The following is a 24,710-nucleotide window of genomic DNA, read 5'->3' as shown; positions in this document are numbered from 1 at the left end:
AATAATTGACTGATCGGACTGATCGGACGGATAGAACCGATTGACCTTGCTGACGGATTGAACTTTAATACGTCACATGATAAACTAATACAAATTACGGAATCTTAGTTTCGTTTAATTTAATTAAAATTAAAAAAAATGCTGTACATTTAGGAATTATCCATAGTAGTAACCCGCGGCAAACCATTCCAATCCATGTCCAGGAAAACATCAACAAAGCAAGCAGAGCAATGTACAGCTTCATGGGAACAGGCATGCATTGCAAGAATGGTCTTAATCTCGTACCATGCCTGCAATTATTCCAAGTTTACGTGTTACCAGTACTCATTTATGGCCTAGAAATACTATTACCAAATTCTACTCAAATGGAACCAATTGAAGTCTTCTATAGGAAAAGTATCAAACAAATTTTATAACCCCAATAACACAACAGGCATGGCCGTATAATTATATATATTGTCGGGTACTATTCCAGTAATCAGTAAAATGCATAAACTAGCCTTAGGAACCTTTGCAAACATTTCAAAACAGGAGAACGCTATAGAAAGACAAGTTGCAGAAAGACAAATTCTTATCTCAGCTGCTGTAAAGGACAGTTGTTTCACAAAAAATCGATCTTTATTATTTAAATACAACCTATCATCATAATGCGAATACAATTTTTGTATGATTTCTTTGACATTCTTTTAATTTTATGAAAAAAACTACCAGTTTTAAACTATAAACAGTAAAAAAATCAAATTGGGGTCAATAATTACCATTCAAATGAAGAAATAATTGCATTCTGGTTCAAAAAAATCAAAAGTAAACAGATACTTATCCTTCAAATATTCAAATTTAATACAAAATTAGTCATAAAAGGGAATTTATAACAACTGATTGCAATTTAAGTTACAATATTTTCAAATATGAGTAGAAATATTTCCATTTTACACAGCACGTACAAAAATTTAATATCTTTTTCCTTAAAATAAACATAATTTATGAAGAACAACCAATCCTGATGAACAAAAAGTACTGAAATCATATGGCGGTTAATAATTTTTTATCAAAATAAAGCAATAACTGCATTCTTATTCCACAAAAATAAAAAATTAAGTATTTAATACTTATTATATCTCAATTCTAATTAAAAGACTTGTCTTGAGATTTAAAAATAACTGATTTCAATTTAAAAGTATCATTTCGAATAAAATCAAGAATAGTTTTGGTAATTTTGAACAATTGCAAACAAAATTTTATTATGATTTTTCTGACATTCCTGTAAATTTATGAAAAACAACCTACTCTAAACTATAAAAAGTACAAAATTCCAATTGCGGTCAATAATTTCAGTAAAATGAAGAAATATTTGCATTTTAGGCAACGCGTACGAAAATTTAGTATCTTTTTCCTTAAAGTAAACAAATATTATGAAACAGACAATTCTAATGTACAAAAAGTACTGAAATAATTTGGGGGTTAATTATTTGTATCAAAAAAAGTAATATCTGCATTCCTATTTCACAAAAATAAAAGTTAAAGTATTTTAAATCTTATTATATCCTATTCTAGTTAAAAGACTTGTCTTGAGATGTAAAAAATAACTGATTTCAAATAAAATGGTATCATTTTTAATAAAAAGAAGAATGATTTTGGGTATTTTATATAATGCGAATAAAGTTTAAGTATGATTTCTCTTACATTCTTTTAATTTTATGAAAAACCTACCAATTTTAAACTATATACAGTAAAAAAATCAAATGGTGGTAAATAATTTCCATTCAAATGAAGAAATGATTGCATTCTGGTTCAACAAAATCAAAAGTAAACATATGACGTTCACTATTTTTTGTCTCCTAGTGATTGAAGCTGTATCAAGTATCTCAAAACTCAATTAAATCTGTAATATCACATGTTGTTTTTAGTTTACAATTTCCAAAACGTAACAACATCTCAATTCAAGTCCCATTTTTAGTGAAGTGTATTTCTTGGTGTATTAAATGGTGTTATGTACAACTAAATGTGTAGTGCGGAACCAGGTTTTATGACGAATTGTAAGATATTCTAAATGAGAAAAGCTTCCAAATTGCATGACTAAATACTGAAGATATCTAAAAAAAAAAACTTGAATGTTGGTTGCTTATCGTCCAGTGGTTTAAAAACTTGAATATTGTTAATTGCTTGTGTCATAGGTTTAGTTATAACACTGTGCAATACACTTCGTACATTTTTTGTAAACCAAACAATGAAGCTACTTAGATGGAGAGTTGACAACTGCTTTAACCACAGCAAAAATAATGTGCCCGTTTCCGGCATGATGACCAAACACTTGTGGTTCACCATAAACTAGACATAATCACAAACTAATACATTGTTGACGCCGCCGAAAACAACATACCTATGTCTCACTTTTGACTCTGTCAAGGCGAGACACATTTGTCCCATGCTACTTTTTTTATGTGCCTGTATCAAGTCAGGATCTTGTATTTCAGTGGTTGCTATTGGTTCGTGTCCTTCATATTTGATTTATTTTGCAAAGTGCTCTGTTAATGTAGACTTTTCGTTTTCTCTACTGAATTGTTTATAGTTTAATGTCGGGGACTTTTGAAACAAAGGTTAAGTTTTCTCATTGTTGAAGGTAATTACAGCGAATTCCAAATGCTTACATTCACATCAATGAACTTTATTCAACTTCAATAGTTGTCTGATTCGGTCATTCAAGATCATTTTTAAAAATATATCATAATCTCCTTATGTCTTTTTGGTACTGCTGCAAATGACTATTCCTTTAATATATCAAGATGTGTTGTTACTTGTGTGTTTTTTCATTGAAGTGTCATCCAAACTAAGCATGTTTGTGAATTTCTGTAATCCTGTCTTCGTTTAAATGCATTTAATAATAAAAATATCTATTAAAATACTTAAATATTTATTTCTAAATTCTCCATAAACTGAGACAAGCATGACAATATGGCAATGAAATTCAAAAACAATAATTATTCTGTTCCCTTTTCCTATATCTGTACTTAAACATTCTTCCAATGCTCAATTTTTTTTCTGGGAGGTATTCCTAATCCTACAACAAGGAATATAATATTAGAATAAAAAAAAACCTTTCAGTTTTATTCCATATGCAATTCATTATTCAACGACAGTAATCTGAGATTAAGGCACGTAGTAATTAAACAGCCATGTCAGTATTTATCAAAACAATTATACTGATAAAGTAGTCCAAATAATTATGACGTCTCGAAAGGCTATTGTATTTTTTTTCTTTGACGCCTTACTTCGACTTCGAAGTAAGGCGTCAAACTATTATATATTTTTTGTCTACGACGCCTTACTCTGAAGTAAGGCTCAAAGTAAGGCGTCAACGAAAAAAAGATAATAGCCTTTCAAGACGAAGTAAGGCGTCAAAGAAAAAGATTATAATAGCCTTTCAAGACGTCATAATTATTCAGACTACTGATAATGCACACCATGTGCATGTACATGTACTTAGGGATATCATGTTTATAGTATTAAAAACAGACTCTCTATGCAGACATGGCTTCAAACATTCATGGCATAAAATTAATTTTTCTAACAAGTAACGACTGCTTTTATTTTATCAACAGAACCAAAAATAAGTCTGAATGTCTTAAACTTACAATATAAATGAACCTATCATTCGATATCAGACCTCATGTTGTTTAGTATGCACCTTGTCACTCGAACTTGCCACGTGTGATTCTCAATTATGCATCGGCAGTCACGATAGAGAAAAAAAATGGTATTTCATAAAATTACAAAATTTACATAGCTACAACGGATTATTACTAAGGCTTGAAATGAAATATTCGGGAAATAGATTGTTCATCTGAAATATAAGTTATGGTCGATTTTTTCATTGACCCAGTCCCATAGAATGGTAAAAATGCGATGTTACCTTCCGATTTAGTCAGTAAATTCAAGTCTATAACTGCACTTTCTTCTTTTTAAAGTGATCATAAACAAACAATAATGATTATTTCAAATGTAATATTCACACTTACCGAAATATAAACATCTTCAAACAGCCACATTCGCTAATTAATTAGTTTTCTTCAGCAGTCAAAGATGGCGGATTTTGTCCATCTTGTCAAACTCATCAGATCACGAGACTCGGATGTTATCGATGACACAAAAATAATTACGATTTGACTGGTCAGTACAGGAAGTGACCAATCTCTGTGTTATAGTAGTCTCAGTTGCAACCAGTTTTATTACAAATTAACGTGTAAATTAAGGTGTCTTCGTAGAGGTCCGCGTTCATGGATTGCAAACACTGTTGAGTTCGGTTTACATAAGAATTTTAAATGTATACGCATCCGTCCGATCCGTGCATCAATTTAATTTACCAACCGATCGATGACCGTTGTCACGGTAACTCTCACATAGGTTATTTGACTTATCTGACGGATCCTATGGGTCACCGAATACCGATCACTCATCGATCAGTCAAACATCCGTAACCGATCATTCACCGATCAGTCAAGTTCACGTCAAACAGTAACGCCTAAGATTGCAAGTACTGTGTACATCCTGTCAATGTTTTTGTATTATCTTTCATTTTTTGTTGGTGTGATTTGTATATGCGACTATTTGTGTTTCCTTGTTTCTTATAACGTGACTCTGTACTTTTAAAGATCCCGTCATTATGTTATTGTTCTTTTATATGCCATTATGTTATTGTTCTATTATGAATTGGATAATACTGTGAACGACAAAAGACAAAATTATGTCATTGCGTAGTAGTATTAACCATATATAGGTTCTTAAAAGTTCCGAAGAACTGCTTGATAATTTTAAATCTTGGTCTTTTTCTGGAATAAGTTTTAACATATCTTTTGATTTTATAACTCTGAATACCACCAATCTCAATGACAAATTATAATTGTCTTGAATAAACATTGAACGACAAAATTTCTTTTTTGTGACGTTTTGACGCCCAACACGCGAAACAGTTTTTTAATTTGATAGATGCTCTTGTGTTTTTTTGTACATGTTTGTTTGTCTTGAGATGAGTGATGATGACGGCTGTAACAATGTTTTGACTATTTTACCGATTATGTCTGTTTTGTTCACACATCGTTGAAAAAATAGAGGAATTTGATGCGACTGTCATAAAATTAAGAGGTTTAGCGCTATTAAACCAGGTTCACTCCACCATTTTCTACATTTGAAAATGCCTGTTCCAAGGTAGGAATATGATAGTTGTTGTCCATTCGTTTGATGTGTTTTATCTTTTGATTTTGCCATTTCATTAGGAACTTTCCGTTTTGAATTTACCTCGGAGTTTTTGTGATTTTACTTTTTGACGACCCTAAAGAAAAATCGGTAAAATATATAATATTTCAAAAATACAACCCTGTCATGTGATCACATGGTATCTTAATAATAGATAAAAACTCATCAAAAGTCTATCATCTATTTTGCTTCAGGCGCGTGTCTTTTCCACTTGTCACTCATCAGTAGCATACGATTCAAAACAGTTGGAAGGTAAAATAAAAAAAAACATAGTGATGGAGCAGTGAGAAATAAAAATCCTGAAACGTTGTACCCAAATTAACTCAGACCATATGAAGTACCTTCTATTTCCAGATTTCTCTTTAGAAGAATTGACCATCAGTAGGTCGTTAAGACAGAAATCATTGGATATTCCTACTAGCAGTTTTTCAACAGGACTATCCACTGATTTAAGCAAACAGTATAATGAAAGTCTAATGGCAGGTGCTTCTGTTCAGTTTAGCAAACAACACGAAGACTTTGGGGAGACAATTGAAAAGAAAGGTGTTGCAGTCGAAAGAATACAGGATAACAGCAGATCAAGAGAACAAGAAAATTGGGACAAACTAAAACAAAATATAGCAGACGACAGACCAATCACAAATGTTCTTCTAGATCTACATAACACACAAGATGATCCCAATGTTGAAAGACCAGTAGCAAACGTGCATCTTAGTCCAGACAAAATACCAGTGCAAAATGTACATTTTGATCTACAAAAACAACAGGACCTTTCTCTCGCCAAAAAAACAGTGCTGCATGATTTCCCTCTTGATTCAGAAAAAACAAAATGTAATTCAAAGGGCGAAAGAATAGCGCCCTATGTCCCATGTGATCTACACAAACAGCAATGTAATCAGAAAAACCTTGTTCAAAATATGCCACTGGATCTAATCAAACAACAAGATTATCCTCAGGACAAGAAAGTTGGACCAAAAGACGAAAAAGATAAACAACAACTGCTTCATTTAGAAGAAAGACCAATACCAAATATTCAATTTGATTCAGATACCCAGTTGAGGAAAGGTCGAGATGAACCGTTCTTTTTGGATGAACAAAAAAGAGATTATCAAGATTACAGGGCGATGCCAACTATCGCTTTTCCTAAGGAAAATCAAGACCAAGTGTTTCAAGACGATGTTCCACAATTCATAGATCCATATAAAACCAGGACAATGGCAAGTAATCCAATAATTTCAAATGAGCAACCAAACCATTCCCATGAAGAAACCCAATGCGAAGAATTCGAAGAAGTCATTAAAGATATACCGATCACTGTTCACAAGGAATCAGAAGAATATAGGCCAAATCAAGGACAGACTTTGGATCTTAGTGATACAAAGCACACAAGTTCTCCAGAAGATTTGTCTATGCACGCTGCCAAAGAACAAATTAGAACATTGACTCAATTCTCTGAAGAAGACCAAACAGCATATAGTTTGACACATCCTGTAGAATCTATTACTAATCCTGGAATAATTACAAAACTTAAAAGATTATTCGGAGTTTCCAAAAAAGTGAAAGAGATAAAGATATCAATTACGGAAAAACACATTTTAAAGCAGTCTTTAAAAGTAGGAAAGAAAATGTTACATCAAAGACATATAGCTCCCGTAATAATATGGGACTTTGGAGGTCAAGATATATTTTACTCCACGCACCAAAGTTTCCTGTCCTACCGAGCCATATATTTGATTGTATTGGATGGAAGTAGGACCCTTGATGACCAATGTCAATTTGAGCAATATTTACCAGGGAAAAGTGGACCGAAAACAGCAAGAGGTATAGTAGTCTTTTTTTAATTTGTGTTGTGTATGTAAATACGAAAATGTGGTATAATTGCCAATGAGACAACTCTCCGTCCAATTATCAATGTATAAAAGGTTAAACATTGTTTTGTGTTTACTGTGGTTTGTCTGTTTGTTTTGTTTTTTTTTTTAATCATGGCGTTGCCAGTTTATTTTCGACTAACAAATTGTAATGTCCCTTGGTATCTTTTCCCTCTTTTGTATGATAATTTTTTTAAAAAGTACCAAAATTGTCATAAAATAGTTTGTTCGTAAAGACTAAAGCTAGGAATAATTCATATACACGTACTGTATATCTTTTATACATATTGATTACACATTACAAATAATTATACACTTCAAACGAGCTAACCACTGTGCAAGTCTCTAACATTTCACTATAGTATAAACCAAAAAAGGAACTTTTCTCTTCAGATCCGCTTTATGAGAGCCTGTTGTGACTGCACTTAAAACTCTATGATATTTTTGTTAGGAAATTCACACAATCAAACAGAGATAACAATAAAGTCACTGTCGATAAATTAACAGTTGTAGAAAAGACAGAGTATTTACATTGTAAATAACCTCATGAACCTCAACCGAAACCGACTTTATCGCTATCAAAATCAAAAAGTTTTACAAGTGCTGCTATAACGTCTTAATTTTGATCAATATTCAAATGATACAGTTTACAAGACTCCTGGGAGATTAAACAACTGAGAAATGACATCATCATTAATAGTTGATATGACGTCATTAACACTCTATAAAATATACTAACCACACACGAATCTATAGGGGTTCACCATGTGATAAAGTTGTTGCTCACAAGAAAGCTATTAAACCAAGAGTTCCGAATGGTGAAGTTGAAATCATCCCTTCGTAAATTTTACGGATGCCATCACAAGTTGGTTGACCGTTCTGGAATAACCGTTTCACACATGATATCGGATATGTTCCTTACGTCGTAACTACAATCACCTTCCCTTTCATGAATGTGACCTACCGAATTAGAATACTTACTGGATTTGTTATCACATAAGCAACACGGCGGTTGCCACATGTGGAGCAGTATCTGCTTACCCTTCTGGAGCACCTGAGATCACCCCTAGTTTTTGGTGGGGGTTCGTGTTTCTTTAGTTTTCTATGTTGTGTCATGTGAACTATTGTTTGTCTGTTTGTCCTTTTCATTTTTAGCCATGGCGTTGTCAGTTTGTTTTAGATTTATGAGTTTGACTATCCCTTTGGTATCTTTCGTCCCTCTTTTAAAGCAATCACAACATCACTAATTTGCCAGGAGTTTGATAAAAGTTTGTATGTAGACTAACGTTCATAAGAAATAAAATAGCAACGTTAATTGGAACCCACGAAAATACTTAGTAACATACTGTGAGATTATTGTCTATGACAGAACTGTATATCGGCGACTTTGATCCAGTCTGTTAACATTTGTATCTGGATATGTTTTGATAACTTTCATATCATTTGAACTATGGTTCATAGTTGTCTCATTGTCAATCATATTTTATCGACTTATTTGTTTGTGTAAATCATGTTTACAACTGTATGCATATATTGAAGTCTCACCGCGATATAGCCTTGTTGTGCTAATGCGGCGTAAAGCAACCAACAATCAATCAATCAATATATTTCAACTGTATGTGCATATTGTTGTGCTAATGCGGCGTAAAACAACCAACAATCAATCAATCAATATATTTCAACTGTATGTAAATATTGTTGTGCTAATGCGACGTAAAGGAACCAACAACCAATCAATCAATATATTGCAGCTGTATATATATATTGTTGTGCTAATGCGGCGTAAAGCAACCAACAATCAATCAATCATTATATTGCAACTGTATGTATATATTGTTGTGCTAATGTGACGTAAAGCAACTAACAATCAATCAATCAATATATTGCAACTGTATGTATATATTGTTGTGCTAATGTGGCGTAAAGCAACCAACAATCAATCAAACAATATATTGAAGTTACTCTGAAAAGGTAATGACAAACTATAAGTAAATATAAATGAATAGACTTATTTTGTAGGTATTGAAGAAATTCTATAAATAATTGGCAGTTTGATTTAATTTGACACTACCTGAATAGTATACACCTAAGCCCGTGTTGTACACTCGGTTAAAGAAAATTTGAAAATACCAGTCCCTTCGCAAAAAAATAGTTTTTTTCTCAGTAACCTTTTACATATCTTCGAAACACTACAATATAGCAGAACTAAGAATAAAGGCATCGTCAACAGAGGAGACAATCACACACAATATATGTGTGTTGATGTGACATTTGCATTTCTTTTGACTAATTTTGGCTCAATGAATTGCTTATATTGTTGTTATTATTATTGTTATTCTATATTGCCATGGTGTTGTTTCTCGATCTTAAACTTATGTTCATTCCTCGTGAAGTACCAATTGTAGTTGACCACATGTAAAATATGTTATTTTTATTGATAAAGTATGTAATTGGGAGCTGAGAAATGATTTGAACTGACCAATTTAAACAAAACAATAAAAATATCTATCTTTTAAATTCCCTAAATCATGTTATTTTTCACTGTGAACAGATTATCTACGATTCTGGATAAACACGATTGTGACATACTGCAAAGGGAGCCATCATGGATTTCCGAAAATTATGATTGTTTTTACGCATAAAGACAAGCTGAAAACTGTGAGTACACACATATTTTGTTAATGCACTACATGAATATCAGCTATGGTTTATATCTTACTGATGTATTTCGTTTGTAAGATTATATACATGGTCATTGTCTTTTGATTAACTGATACGGTTACTATTTACAAAGAGATTTTACCACTATTTTGTAGATATTTAAAATACGAATGTTTTATATTAAGTGACACTATCATGAACACTTTAACGTACTAACATTAACACTAGTAACCCGAATTTAACTTGATCGGACAAAAACGCATTAACGCTGTTTAAATGAGATTAATCGTCATTTGATAAAGATTGACAAAAATTAAAAATCATTTTTAATTTATTTCAATGCATATCAAATCATTTTAATGCCAGTCAAATAGATTCGCTTGCAGTCGTTCAATTTAATTCAAGTTGGCGGTAAGTTACGTCAAACAAATAGGCCACGCCCCCGTTAAACTATTTCAAACTGGTATTAATTCGTTTTAAACCCGAGCTTTTAACAGATAAATCACTCAAGCAAAACAACATCAATGGATCTTTCGTTTATTTGTTTCAAACTTTATCGACTTATATATATATATATATATATATAAATGCGTGTATTCTTATTAAAGTCATATACTTCACAATTTAAACAAATAAATGATCAATACACGTAACATATAAGGAATTTAAATAAAAACAATAAAATATTGATGCACGGTTTAAAAAATTCAAAACTTGTGAATCTGTTAAAAATGAAATAGTTAGATGTTTAACATATTTTTAATTTGCCCAAATGCAGTAGATCTTTATCTCACATATTCGTTTCAAAACTTGTGACATGTAAGTAATGTATGGTCCATTGCAATGACTTACGAAACTTTAGGTATTCCTGTATATTTCCGTTTCTCTTTTTCTGTCTTACTATAGTGTACTCGTAAATTAAATATAGACACGGAAATTAAAGTAACTTACAAAAATTATTTATTTTTCACATAGTTTAAATCGATGTATCTTATATTTTCGGTCAACAACAAATATTCCCTAGCTGTATATTGATATATGAAATAGCTTGTAATAAAAACAATGTTGTGTTAAATAATAAAATTAATGAAGATACTACTGACATTTGTTGAATTTAATAAACAGTTTCACAAATGATATCGGATATGTTCCTTACGTCGTAACTACAATCCCCTTCCCTTTCATGAATATGACCTACCGAATTAGACTATTTACCGGATTTGTAATCACTTAAGCAACACGACGGGTGCCACATGTGGAGCAGGATCTGCTTACCCTTCCGGAGCACCTGAGATCACCCCTAGTTTTTGGTGGGGTTCGTGTTGTTTATTCTTTAGTTTTCTATGTTGTGTCGTGTGTACTATTGTTTTTCTGTTTGTCTTTTTTATTTTTAGCCATGGCGTTGTCAGTTTGTTTTAGATTTATGAGTTTGACTGTCCCTTTGGTATCTTTCGTCCCTCTTTTAAGTCTTGCACAACATTGTAAATGAAGGAACAGCTCAATAAACTTTTAAAACTGTGTCAAATTGTAATATCGGTCACTGACGCGAAACGGGCGTAAATTGTGGAAAAGCAGCACAATATACGAAATTGTGAATTGTGGTTCCGATTTTGTACAGGGATTAGTGTGCTGTCATGCACCGTGACGTACACAAAGTCTTGCTATGAACATATATTCTGTTTATATGAGATAAATTTTAGTCTGCGATAACGATGGGTTGGTTGATTTAAGTTTTTACGTTTAGGGCATTTAATATAAGTCTACCTACCAAATTAAAATCAACATAAACATTATTAAAATAAACAAGAATGGAAAAGAAACAATTATGCATTGTTGCTCTGATATAATTTTTATTAACTATATTAACTATATTTGAGCGGTAATGTCTTAATAAAAACTAATTGTCGTATACATAAAATATTTCATCTAGATGCTTTCGTTGAAGTTCGCGTTACATATCAAAATGAATTTCATTGGTTGGACCGTTTGCAAACTTTCAATCCAGGTGTTCTCATCGAGGTCCGCGTTCATGTTTCAATTCAATACACAATATTTCATCTAGGTGCTTTCGTTGAAGTTCGCGTTACATAGTAAAATTAATTTCATTGGTCGGAATATTTGCAAACTTTCAATCCAGGTGCAAAAACCAACACTCATCTAGCAACTGGCCATGGATACCCAGGTGTCCCTCAACAAAACTTGTTGCCACCAACTTATGCCTACTCATCCCAGCAAGTACCGGACTTTCACGGGAACAGGGCACCTCACATACCAACACCTTTTATTCCTCAGCCACATATATACCACAATAATGCATCTAGAACTGATCTAGGTTTTCAACATCCGGCTCCTCATCTTCAACAAAGCTCAGGTCGATACAACCTCAATAACAAGGTTTTCAATGAGAACTCAACGAGACCTGCTCCTAACTCGAATCTTCAAGCAAGAATAGCTAAAATCACACCACAGTCGGTATCAATGGAAACTGGTCAAAGAGGCTGGACAAACAGGAGATACCAACAAAAGAAACAGCTACCCTCTCAACCTTCCTCAAACACAAACATAGGAAGAATGTCAAAGCCACAAAATGAGACTATCACTACTAGCTTTTCTTCACCTCCAATTGACTCAGAAATAGTCAACTACTTAGATCCAGAAATGCACAAAGAACAAGCTGACATCCTTTTGGATCATTCTCATAGCAACCAAGTCATTACCACAGCTGAAACTCATCATCAGCCAATAGAACACTCACAAAAAGCTCAAGTGGCTAGCCATCAAACAACTTACCAATTCTCTGCCACAGACAATATTCAACCCCCAAATAGAACAGGGATCATCAAGTCAAATTCCCCTTTTCGAAACAACTGCCTCCAGGAGAAACCTCCAGAACAAAAGGAAAATCTGGAATCTCTAGTAGAACCGAGAACATCAGACTAACTACATGTAATATTGAAGGGATAAAATCAAACACATCCTTTCTTCACTCTATTCTCGACAACTCCCATATCATATGTCTTCAAGAACACTTCCTCTGGGAGTGTCAGTCGAACTTCCTTAATAAGCTCTTACCTGAATGGGAAAACCATACCAGATGTCATGACTCTAACGAACCACTAGATGGATTCAAACTTCCTAGAGGTCAAGCAGGAGTTTCCATCCTCTGGCCAAAAACTTGGAACAATCAGATTAAAAAACTCCCAGATGGAAACGAAAGAATTGTCGCTATTTTATTTACCTCAAATTGGAATATCTGCTTAATTAACACTTACATGCCAACAAGGGAAACCGATTCACAGTATGAATATGGAGTCTGTCTGGATATAATTCACTCAATTATAGAGAAATATCAATCAACTCATCAAGTAGTTGTCTGTGGAGATCTAAATGGTACTCTCGCTACTAGTAGGAATAACAAACATGACCAGCTTTTGAAACAATTTGTTTTGGAAATGAACCTATCTACTGTCGGAAATTATGGTGAACAAAAAACATTCTTCCACCATTCAGGACAATCTTCTTCGCAAATTGACTACATACTGACCAACAACAAGGATATTTATTGTAATCATGAGATCTGGGAAAACACATCATCTAATGTCTCTTCTCATGTACCTGTCTCAATGATCACTAATATTGCTGTCCCTCTGCTTGAAAAATTCTCTAATCAAAATAAAAAAAACTGTTCAAAGACTGAAATGGAATGAGATTGATGAACAACTATACCGGGATACTATCTCAGAAAAACTATCTGACATAAGGGAAGACAAAACAACCTCAGAGAACATTAAAACTCTGACATCTATTCTGTTAAAAGCTTCGCATCTGGCAGTCCCATCAAAAATAACCAAGCTAAAAGGTCCAAAATGGAAAGCCTCACCGAAAGTCAGGAAACATCTCAAAACCTGCAAACAATTATATTCTAAGTGGAAAGCACTGGGTAAACCAGAAAATCATCAAAGCAAGCAAGATCTCAAAAGTGAAAAGAAGAAACTCCGCAGTCAACAGAGACAAGAACAGGCAACTGACAGGAGAAAGCTATATGAGCAAATTATGGACAATCCTTCATCTGAACTCTTCTTCAAACTCATCAATAGAAATAAATCAAAGTCTAAAACGGAAACTTCCGGCTTGGAAATTGACGGTAAATTTGACTTCTCTTCCCAAAATCAAAGCCGTGCCTTCGCAAATTACTACGAAGATCTCAGCCTTCCAAAAGAGAACGAATATGACAATGCTTATCTGGAACTCTGCCAAATAAGACAGAAAATAGTTGAGGAAACTTTCAGTCAAAATCTGCCATCAATGGACCCATACACAGAAAAGGAAGTAAAACAAGCAATTGAATTCTTAAACACAGGTAAATCAGCGGACGAACACGGAATATGTGCAGAACATCTTAAATACGCTCAACACACTGTGGTCCCAGTGATCACAAAAATTTTCAATAAAATCTTGCAGGAAAGAAAAGTCCCAGTTGACTTCAAATCAGGAATCTTGACGCCAGTCTTAAAAAAGGAAAAAAATCCATCTCTGGTTAACAGTTACCGTGGCATCACTGTGACTCCAGTACTCTCCAAACTACACGAATTCTGCATTCTTGGCAAACTCTTTATTAACTCTGGTACTGACTTACAATTTGGATTTACTGCAGGTCTGTGGCCACTCTTCGCAAGTCTAATAATCTCTGAGTGTAAATGTGAAATAAGCAGTGCATTATCCTTATATCTAGCAACTGTCGACGTCCAATCGGCTTTTGATGTCGTCCAACATACCATTCTTCTTGACAAGCTTCTCGACCGTGGAACACACCCTGATATATGGTTACTAATTAAAGACTTCTACAGCGGTCTCACCTCCAAAGTTAAATGGCAGGGAGAATTCAGTGACAGCTTTAACATCCAACAAGGAGTTAGACAAGGGGGTATTCTATCAACCCACTTATATAAAATATTTGTGGAAGATCTTCTTAAAGAACTGGAAGAAAACTCATTAGGCTTTATATTAGGCACAATATACTGTGGCGCACCAACATGTGCTGATGATGTAGCACTACTGAGCTCAAATCCAGAAGAACTTCAGGTGATGCTTAATATTCTACAGAGATATGCAAACCAACATCAGTATACTATTCACCCGACTAAATCCAAAATTATCCACTATAGATCATCAAAAAATCCCGAGCCTTACTCCTGGAACATGTCGGGAAAGGAAATTTCTGCTTCTGAAGAAACGGTACATCTGGGTATAAAACGAACATCTAGAAAGGAATGTGATATCAACATAGAGGATCGCATCAAATCTGCAAGAAGAACCAAGTATGCTCTAATGAACTCAGGTCTGCATGGAACCAACGGCTTAAATCCCAAAATCTCCGTTACAATATACAAAAGCTATGTATTACCTAGACTCTTGTATGGCTTGGAAGTCCTAACTCTTACCAAAACTCAAATGGAACTACTGGAAAAGTTTCACAAAGAAACTCTCAGATCAATTCAATCTTTCTCTAAAAGAACGGCTATTCCTGCCATTTATTTGCTACTGGGTGTCCTACCGGTAGAAGGAGAAATCCATAGAAAGAAACTGACACTCTTACATGCAATTCTGTCCTGTGACAACTCTAAATTAAAGGAAATTCTTAAAAGACAAATATCCGTCAATTCCGATAATCCTAAAAGCTTCTTTCATCAATCAATTTTACTGCTACAACAATACAACCTGCCAAACATTCTTGACTCCAGTATAAAACTTCCTTCAAAAGGTGTATGGAAAAAAATCCTGAGATCCACAATTAACAAATACTGGACCTATGAACTACAAGAAAAGGCAAAGTCAAAATCATCATTGAGTTCACTCAACACAACCATTTTAGAGATAGGTACTGTCCACCCAGTCTGGGAATCTGCATCACAGAGCTTGTTAGATGTACGGAAAAGCATGATCAAAGCTCGTATGCTCACTGGTACATACTTGGTACAGGCCGACAAATACAAATTTAGTCAATACAAGATAAATGCAACATGCCTGCTGTGTCAGAGGGAGGACGAAGATTTAACGCATGTCTTAACATTCTGTCCAGCTTTAAGGGAAACTCGTATGAAGTATTTCCTTCCTCTCAAAATCCTGGTCACAAATATCATAGGTTGCAAAGGATGGGAACAACTTTTTAACATTAACCAAAACATTGTAGCGCTTTTGCTAGATTTCTCAGTTTTCCACAGTATGCAAAACCTCAGTAAAACCCAGAAGATGAATGTCGAATCACTGACTAGAGACTTCTGTTACAAAATACATATCTGCCGCTTACAGCTTCTTAAGAACTTAGAAAACAAGTGAAATTCAAATGGAAATATGTGAATGCTAGGAATGATTAGTATAGACAATGTACTTTAGTAACTTTTGTACCTAAACAATTTTTACTTTTTTACTTATGATGGACAAGTTGGGTTTTAGATTTTATGCCTCCAAACATGTACATTTTATTTTTCTAATCCTGTGAATATTTTTCCATCCCAAATTTATTTGTATTTTTATCTCTTAACCATGTTAACCTCTCCACCATATGTACAGAGCACGTCTACTGGCCCTTTTTTACATTATTAATTTTGTCGATTATTTTTACCTTTTTTTGTTTTTTTTACTTTTTAACCCTATTGTAATTAACTTTTAAAAATATAAAATAAATCTTTGATTAACCCACTAATGTAAATACTCCTGATTACCCATTGCGGGGTGTTCCTTAGATAGGAAGCTAATACACAAGAAAGAAAGAAAGAAAGAAAGAAAGGTGCTCTCATCGAGGTCCGCGTTCGTGTTTCAATTCAATACACAATATGAAGTCCAATATGGAAAAAAAAAAGAATTTTAAACTCTACGATGTCCGAGTAAATAAATAGAATTTAGAAAATAAAACACTTTACGATTCTTCCAACACAATAAAGATACTATCCTTATCGCCGATGAATAATTATTACTATAATATAAGAACTAGGATTTGTATACTATTCAATTTGAGAACAGTATACCTAACAATATATATGTTCCTGATTTGATTTATTCCTCGAGAAAATAAATTTGATTTATTCACTTAAATCAATAATTGATCAACTTGAACTTTGAAAAAGTTACATTAATATATCTTTTCGCATCCTTTAATTTAAGGACTAGTCCGCATATTTCGTCTGTTCTCGCTTCAAACCAAGCCATCATGAATACATCAGAGAGTACTAAAATTAAAGCATTTATTTACAAACAATCCCCATCTAACTTCAAAGTATGAGGTAAATCTATTAGTTTACGCTAGCGAAGCAACCAACAGACAAAATAAATCTTGTCTCCCCGATCGAGACTATTTATAGACACGGAATAAAAAATATGGAAATAATAGCATGTTAGCTATAGATTGGTTACAAACACATTTATGCAGACATGAAGCAGCTGTTTCCTTACTGAACTGGTCAGTAATAATACAAAACCAGGGTTTCAAAAAGATGAAGAAAAAGAAAAAGACATTTAAAATTTATAAAAAAGAAATCCGAAATAGTGTTTAACTGAAATTGAACAAAATAGAAATTATAAAAAATATAGTCTATAATATGTGAATATTTATTTAAGAAAGCTAACAATAAAATGAAAGAAAAATATGTGATGCTTAAGAACATTGACCTGGGCCGTAACAGCCTTATGTTGGAAATTTTAAAACAAAGTTGAAACAAAGGCTTGTCTTCATATCAAATTGTTTTCACGGCGAATGTCTTACAAGAAGCAAACTCTCATTACTACGGTGTCGCCCCTGCATGTTTTTGCGTGATCCATGCATGTTTCTGATTTATTTGTCTTTTGTTCATTTACTGTCCTACTGTGTGGCTATAGTCTAAGTGTAAATTGTCATTTGAAATACTTGAAACTTGCTTATACTGGTTGGTTACACGTGAAACTTATGATAATGGTTCATGCATAAATCACCGGAATTTGGTACACGTCACATGCACGTTATTTTTAAAAATAACATTATTAAAATAATATCTTTTTTCTAAAATTTAATTAAAATCATGAAAAATACCTTCATATTTTTGCAAAGTTCACGTGAAAATAACATGAAAAATTTCACGTGTGATTCATTTCATTTTGAATTACTGAGTTTTTTACTCCATCATTTAAGGCAATGGTGGTGTCGTTGCTTCATCCATGCAGAAATATAGTACTTTGAAAATATGATTCAAGAAACAGTTTTATAATTGCTCGGTTTTTGATGGTTGTTTTACGTTCAGTGGCAAATAGTTCATGCATGTTCGGGACAATACAATACAAGCTCAGTAAGTCGGACAAACAGTGCAAATTGTATGCAAAATTTCACAAAGTTCAACAGTGTATTTGTGGAAAATTATTTACGAAACAAATCTTGAGATTATACATGCATTCTTTAAGTAAAACAAACTGCAAATGCGAAATATAAAAGGTTCAGCTTGAAATTCCACATGTAGGAGATGTAAGCCGGAGTCTGCTTGCCTTTTATATTTTATCAAAACGTCTAATCCAGCAACCTGTCATGAACAAAAAATAAAGGAAACCAAGACGAAATACGCACCTTTAATATGAGTACATTTTTGGTAACACCAGGTACATAATTTAAACCTGAAGCAAAAAGACAGCACTCAGTCCTTAATAATAAGCCGTATAAACCCTATATGTATACACCAAGTGCGCGCTTGACGGTAGAACGGACACGGGTGAAACAGCATGATGATACGTGCTCTATTAGGATATTGGTGACAAAACATATTTTTGAATATGCAGTTCATATAATGTACTTTTTATAAATAAAGTCTCATGTTACCCCACTTCCATAATTATCAAGCGGTAACGTATGATATTTCTAATTGCCTAAATGTTCGTATTTTGTCGATTTCTTTGAAAAAATTATAGGCAATGATTTAAATTTTAACAACTAAAGTTTCAAGTAACGGGTGTAAATTGTAGGATTGATTGTTGGTTGCTTAACGTCCAGTGGCAAATATTTCATGCATGTTCAGGACGAGAACAAGTTAACACTAACTTGAATGCAATACTATAGGTAGGTTTTGTAATAGAGCCGATCCGGGAAAATGTTTGAGAAAAATTTGCACTGACACTGGACAATGAGGGTATATTATGAGCAATTTGCCCCCCATGGCCTAACAAGGCAACTATGTTAATTCTCTTTTAGTCGTTTTGTCTCCGAACTTATACATGTACATCTTTTCCAACTCAAATCACACAAAAAAAAACTACACTACCAGCGAGTACCCATGCAAGCGGAAATTAACACGAATAGAAAATCTAAATGATTTCAAGATCTAGCTATGTCAGTCTCTTTCTGCTATTTGAATACTAATAAGTCAGTAGTTTGCTTGTAAATTTCGAGATTTTGTTTTTATAACGAAACCAGTCTTACTTAGTGACTTAAGCTAGTCCCAACTATTAGCTTGCGTTTATAGACGCAAGTGGATACTTGGGACTGGCTTTAATCAGACTCTAACGGGACCTGTTTTTTTTTTATTTTGTTTTTTTCCGAATCAAGTTTCTATGTATTTCTCAGCCTACGGTAACCTTCTCAGGCCTGATTCCGATGTTACTGTATGTCCTGTGTAAACTTGGTCTAGCTAGCACTTTATTTTTAAAATGTTTCCGAAACTATAACGGTTTTATGAGACTGTTTACATTTGGAACACATAGAATGTTATTCGGCAAAATAACCAAGTTAAACCACTTTTTTTTACATTGGATTTCCATACTAACAAACTATTTTCTGTTTGAGTTTCAAAGTCTGCTTGTATTGTACTTTTTCGACTTATTCTATCCGTATTCTCATCCAAATCAATTTCCTTTTTCCATTTTGTCCGAGCGGTGATTTTGACGACCATTTTAACACGAATTAATAGTTGTACGAATTCCCGTTTTTTACACATCATCCTAAGTTTCTAAAGATACATGTAAGATTTTTATTTTCAAAACAAAATTTCATGAGGATACAGCGTGCATCATGAAAAGTATTTATTGCAAAATAAACTAAGAATGAAATAAAGTGATAAAACTCAGTCTATTTTTCATAAGAACATATAGATAAATCGTGCAGATGCTTAAATATTATAAAAAGGAGAATATAAATTAAAAGTATATAGTAATTCATTTTTAAAGGTTGTTAAAAATGAGCAGAAGAATTGCTGGAACACGATAAAGCAACTTATGTCAAAACGTTTACCGTTACGTATTGCATTCAAACTTTCGACACTCTGCATCTAGAAAAAATTACCATAAAAATGTCAAATAGTTTCCAAAAATATTTTTTTTTATTATTTAATCACTTTGTGATTGCAGAACCGGCTGCATTGACTTGTTTGTGTGAACGTTATTCGATAACGTCAGGAACGATAACTCGTGGCGTAACGTCATAAGTCGTGTCAACTTACTGTCAAGACAAACGCTTTTATAGAAAATAAAGGAATATGGAGTAAACATACACGGGACAGTAATCGCACACAAAGTCAATGCTTAACAAAAATACAAATTATCAATGGTCAGCGTTTTTATTCCTGTTCATCTTTTATAGTCGCTAAAGGGTCTTCAACAATGAAAGATTCACTTGTGTACCAGAACAACAGAAAAGACACTAGCAAGAAAAGATCTGAGAGTACTTAAGTTACTGACAGCTAGTTCACACTCTTACGCTTGAAGTCTTCCTGTCCATCATCCCGCAATCGTTATTTTTGAAGACCATAAGTGAATGAATAATTCGATTTTCTGTCTCAGGACCTGCGCATGTATGAAATACTTACCACTGAACATTGAACCAAGTAAAATCCAGAGTTTTACATTTACAAGGACGCGTACGGATGAGGATTCAATATAATCTTTATGATATATTCACTTGTACTTTACCCTTAGGCTGTCTTCGTGTACTGTAATTTATGATTTAAAGGAATACGAATACTTTATTTCTCATAAAACTTCAATTACTAGTTCTCAAGAACATACATAAACATAACTATAAGGTAAAATTATTACATGCATGTGTTAACGATACAATTAAATTAACATGGAGAGCTGACTTTCACATTTATATTTTTTACATAGTTTTTCTTATATTACAATATTTGAAGAGTTAAAATGTTGATCAACTTTAAAGATATATTAGGGTTTGACTAACAGTAGTTCCGTGAACATTTCCTTCTTTCTATAGTTTAAATGTTCTACAATTCATAATGTAATGGAACTCGTCATCAATGTTGTTTGTGTCACAGAGACGACATATTCTGTCTTCTCTGTATATCCTACCACCTTCTAGACTTACTGAGCGGCAAGTGGCGACTACCACATATGCGTATTTGCGTAATATATGAATTTAGTAAGGTAAAAATGAAAAGCAGTTTTCAAATTGTTAATTGTTTTTGAAAATACGATAACATGAATTTTTTATGCGATTCTGCAATAAAAACAAAGCATTCTTGTTGAAACTGGTCTTTGTTTTTTTTTGTTTAATACATTTTGATACCCATTTATCACAACCATTTAATTCGAAATAGTTGTAATTTCAATTTTTTTTTAAAGGAGTATAGGTCCAGTAAGGGCCGATTTTGGCTTCAATTTTCAAGTTCATGTAACGAAATATTTTAGACACTTTTAAAACACTTAAGTGTCTATATATATTTCAATTGATTCAATTAGTTTTTGTGAAAGATTTTAACTGATTTAGTCATTAAAAACGCTCCGATTCAAGCTTGAATATGAAAAAATTATCAAATTTACCAAAAATCGTCACTTTTCAGATGGTTTTCGTCAAATATGAAAGTAGCCGCATCCGTGTTCATCCTCAACCTTTATATATATTATGTATTATCATCAAATACAACTTACGTTTCAATATTATGAATGAACACGAATGCGGCCACTTTCATTTTAGACAGAAACCATCTAAAATTTAACTAAAATGCTAAAATTGTGAAGATTTCAGTAATTTAGCATGACTTTATGATGCTAGTATCCGATATATGTGCCATGTATTGTCAAAAACAGCCCATATTTATGTAGCAGAATCATTCTACTTTCCAATAAATAGCTTAACGATTACAGTATCACAACTTTGTTAAACTGCTATATTTTGGGGCAAAAAAGGGGTCTTACTGAACGTACTCCTTTGTATTTTATCCTCACCAGGTAGGTGAAATTATGTATAAAATTAAATTTAACGAAATTGCGAAAATGCATTACGAGCATATTCTATAATTTTAAGTTTGAATCAAGAGTCTTAAACTTTTTCAAATATTGAATACGCAACAAAATCTCTGTAATCTTACCCATGTATTATTTATGTTTATGTCAAAGGCGTTTGATTAGTTATTAATTAAAGGTAGGCGTGGTTTTCGGTAACTTTCCTCCAATCAACTGGCCTATTCGACAAACATGTGTGCGCTGATGCGTGTAAACTGGCTATTGTAACGGCACGTGTCATACATCAGAATCTATCGTGCGTGACCAATGTTTATTGTAAAATTTCTTGTAATGTGAGCAAATTATCAGACATACAAGTTCTAAAGGTTACAACTTAGATTTGCTTTTTGAAAGATTATTTTCGGCAGTGCCCCTGATATACGATGTAAAGTGTTATAAGAAAAACAAGACTTTAAATGAAGGATGCATATTAACAAAGAATATAATCTGAGACCATGCCAGATATAATACATGTATTTTATGGCTCGGATATTAACTATTATAACATGTTCTGGAAAAAATTAAATGACTCCCCCCCCCCCCCTAAAAAAACCCAGTAAAATAATTGTATATTTAATTTGAATAATTGTTTTAAAACGTAATAGAAATGTAGGTCAGCCAAACCCAAATTCAGCAATAAGGAGTGTCATTCATCGGGTTTAACTTCTTTTAGCGGTTTTGAACTCAGTCTTGTTTTGTTCAATAAATAATAGTGACTGATCCTCTTATCTTGTTCAATAAATAATAGTAAAATTTACTTTCCATATACATGTTTGACTTCCTAAATAACACTAGGAAATAAAATTTGTCACAATTCCGCTTTTGTCGTCTGCTCAAAGTTAGTTTAATTTGGTATTGCAATATGCACATGAGATACTTGTCACTGAACGTTGAACAAACAGTAACTGTCCACCAATCCATCAGTGATTGCGATACCTCTGTTACATACCCGTCTTTTTGTCACATATTTGGTACTATTCTTTGAACAAAGTTCGTGTTGTAAGCCGAATTTGTCCTACATTTTAATTGTTCTTGTCAAGTAATACATTCCTTGAACTGGTTTAAATGTTAAACTAAATCCTATGAAATCAATTTGGTGCATTGGTTCTTTGAAACACAATTTTGTTAATTTGAGCGTGTCAACACCTTGTCTAGTAGTGATTTCGGTTTGTATAATCATACAACAAAAGTTTATATTGGTATTATAGTAAGTTATTGTTTCATTTTACATGTTTACCATTGGTGACATCAAATAAAATGTGTTGCAGGTTGAACTAAGCAATACGAAATTTAAATGTCATATCCATATATATGCAAACTAAAGGATCTCAACTTTAAATTATGTATGCGGAGCGGGGGTATTGTACGAAGTCATCCAGACTAGCCGAATTATAAATCCTAGCCTCCGTATGATACTTTGATGTCAAATGGACTACAGTTAAAAAGTTACATTTACTACCAATCCATGCAAAATAGTAAGATGTATGTTCCTGAGCGTATTATGCACAAAGAAAAGGGTTGTGGTGTACTTTTGAACTAAGTATGGTAGTATGGTTGCCATACGCCTTCATGTTATAGAAACGACCAATATACACTACACCAGAATTACGATTTCAGTTGTTATAGTTCACACACAAATTAATTGGGCTAGTTTGAAATCTCCTGCATGGTTTATTCTATTGGCAATCATATTCAAGAAAAGTTGTAAATCTTGAATATTCTGTAACATCTGTATGAAGCTTGATTGAGACGTAGATTCATACAGATACCGATCATTGTTATCTTTTCTTCATTTACACTAATGAATGTCGGGGATTCGGAATATGGCAGTTATACATGTATTCTCAGTTTATATTTAGTTTGAAGCATTATCGAACCAATACGACTTTCATCTTTAAAATTTACTTTGCACTAAATATCTAGTAAATGACATTACATAGGAATAACTTGTGGTGTATTCATGTATACTAGTATGTAATAATAAAAAGAAACCAACAGCACTATTTGACGAAGACGAAATTAAGGATTGAGTTTTAACGTCCAGTGACATATATTACAATGATGTCGAAACAGAACTTGAAATTGACAATAGGTATTCATAGAACCAAAGAATTCACGCTCAGTTGCGATTTCACGTGCTATTTCACAACCTCGGGTTTTTATTATAGTTATATTTGTACAAAATAACTAACAATAAAAAAAATTGTGATGATTTCTTTAACTGTTCTTGAACGTTCTAGTTTTAATATAAATCTGTGATTTTTCTATATTCGTACTTTCGTCAAAGCAAAGCAAGTTCGATCTAGACCTGGACATTTATGCATTAAACAATATTCAATCGTTGTACAAATTTATTGTAGAACATGTAGAAAAATCCGTCTTTTTGGATAAAAAAAATCTACTTTGTTAACTTGGATAGAAAACTAACAATATAGTTTATCCTATTGAAACATGAACGCGGACTCAATTGAGAACACATTGGATTGAAAGATTGCAAATCTACTGACCAATGAAATGCTTAAGATTTAGAACGCGGACCTCAACGAGAACACCTAGATCGATAACACACTGTAATCTTTAGACCGTTGAACAGATAGCGATAATTCCAGACTTCTTCTTCTTCTTCTTTTTCTTTTAGTTCAAATAAGGTCACAATATAGAAGAATACATGCTCCCAAGGAATTG

General features: G+C 33.1%; 1 protein-coding gene across 1 annotated transcript in view; it reads left to right on the top strand.

Moving 5' to 3' along the window:
• The window catches only part of LOC139526333 (uncharacterized), a 67,263-nt gene that overhangs the window by 31,550 nt on the left and 11,003 nt on the right, over positions 1 to 24,710 (top strand). Inside the window, exons 13-14 of the mRNA XM_071321466.1 lie at positions 5,605 to 7,071; positions 9,670 to 9,776. Coding sequence (XP_071177567.1) covers positions 5,605 to 7,071; positions 9,670 to 9,776 — 1,574 coding nt within the window. The remainder of the gene's footprint in view (positions 1 to 5,604; positions 7,072 to 9,669; positions 9,777 to 24,710) is intronic.

The sequence above is a fragment of the Mytilus edulis genome, chromosome 6, assembly GCF_963676685.1.
Source record: "Mytilus edulis chromosome 6, xbMytEdul2.2, whole genome shotgun sequence".
Lineage (NCBI taxonomy): Eukaryota > Metazoa > Mollusca > Bivalvia > Mytilida > Mytilidae > Mytilus > Mytilus edulis.
The sequence above is the reverse complement of the archived record's forward strand: the minus strand, read 5'-3'. Positions and strand labels throughout refer to the sequence as shown.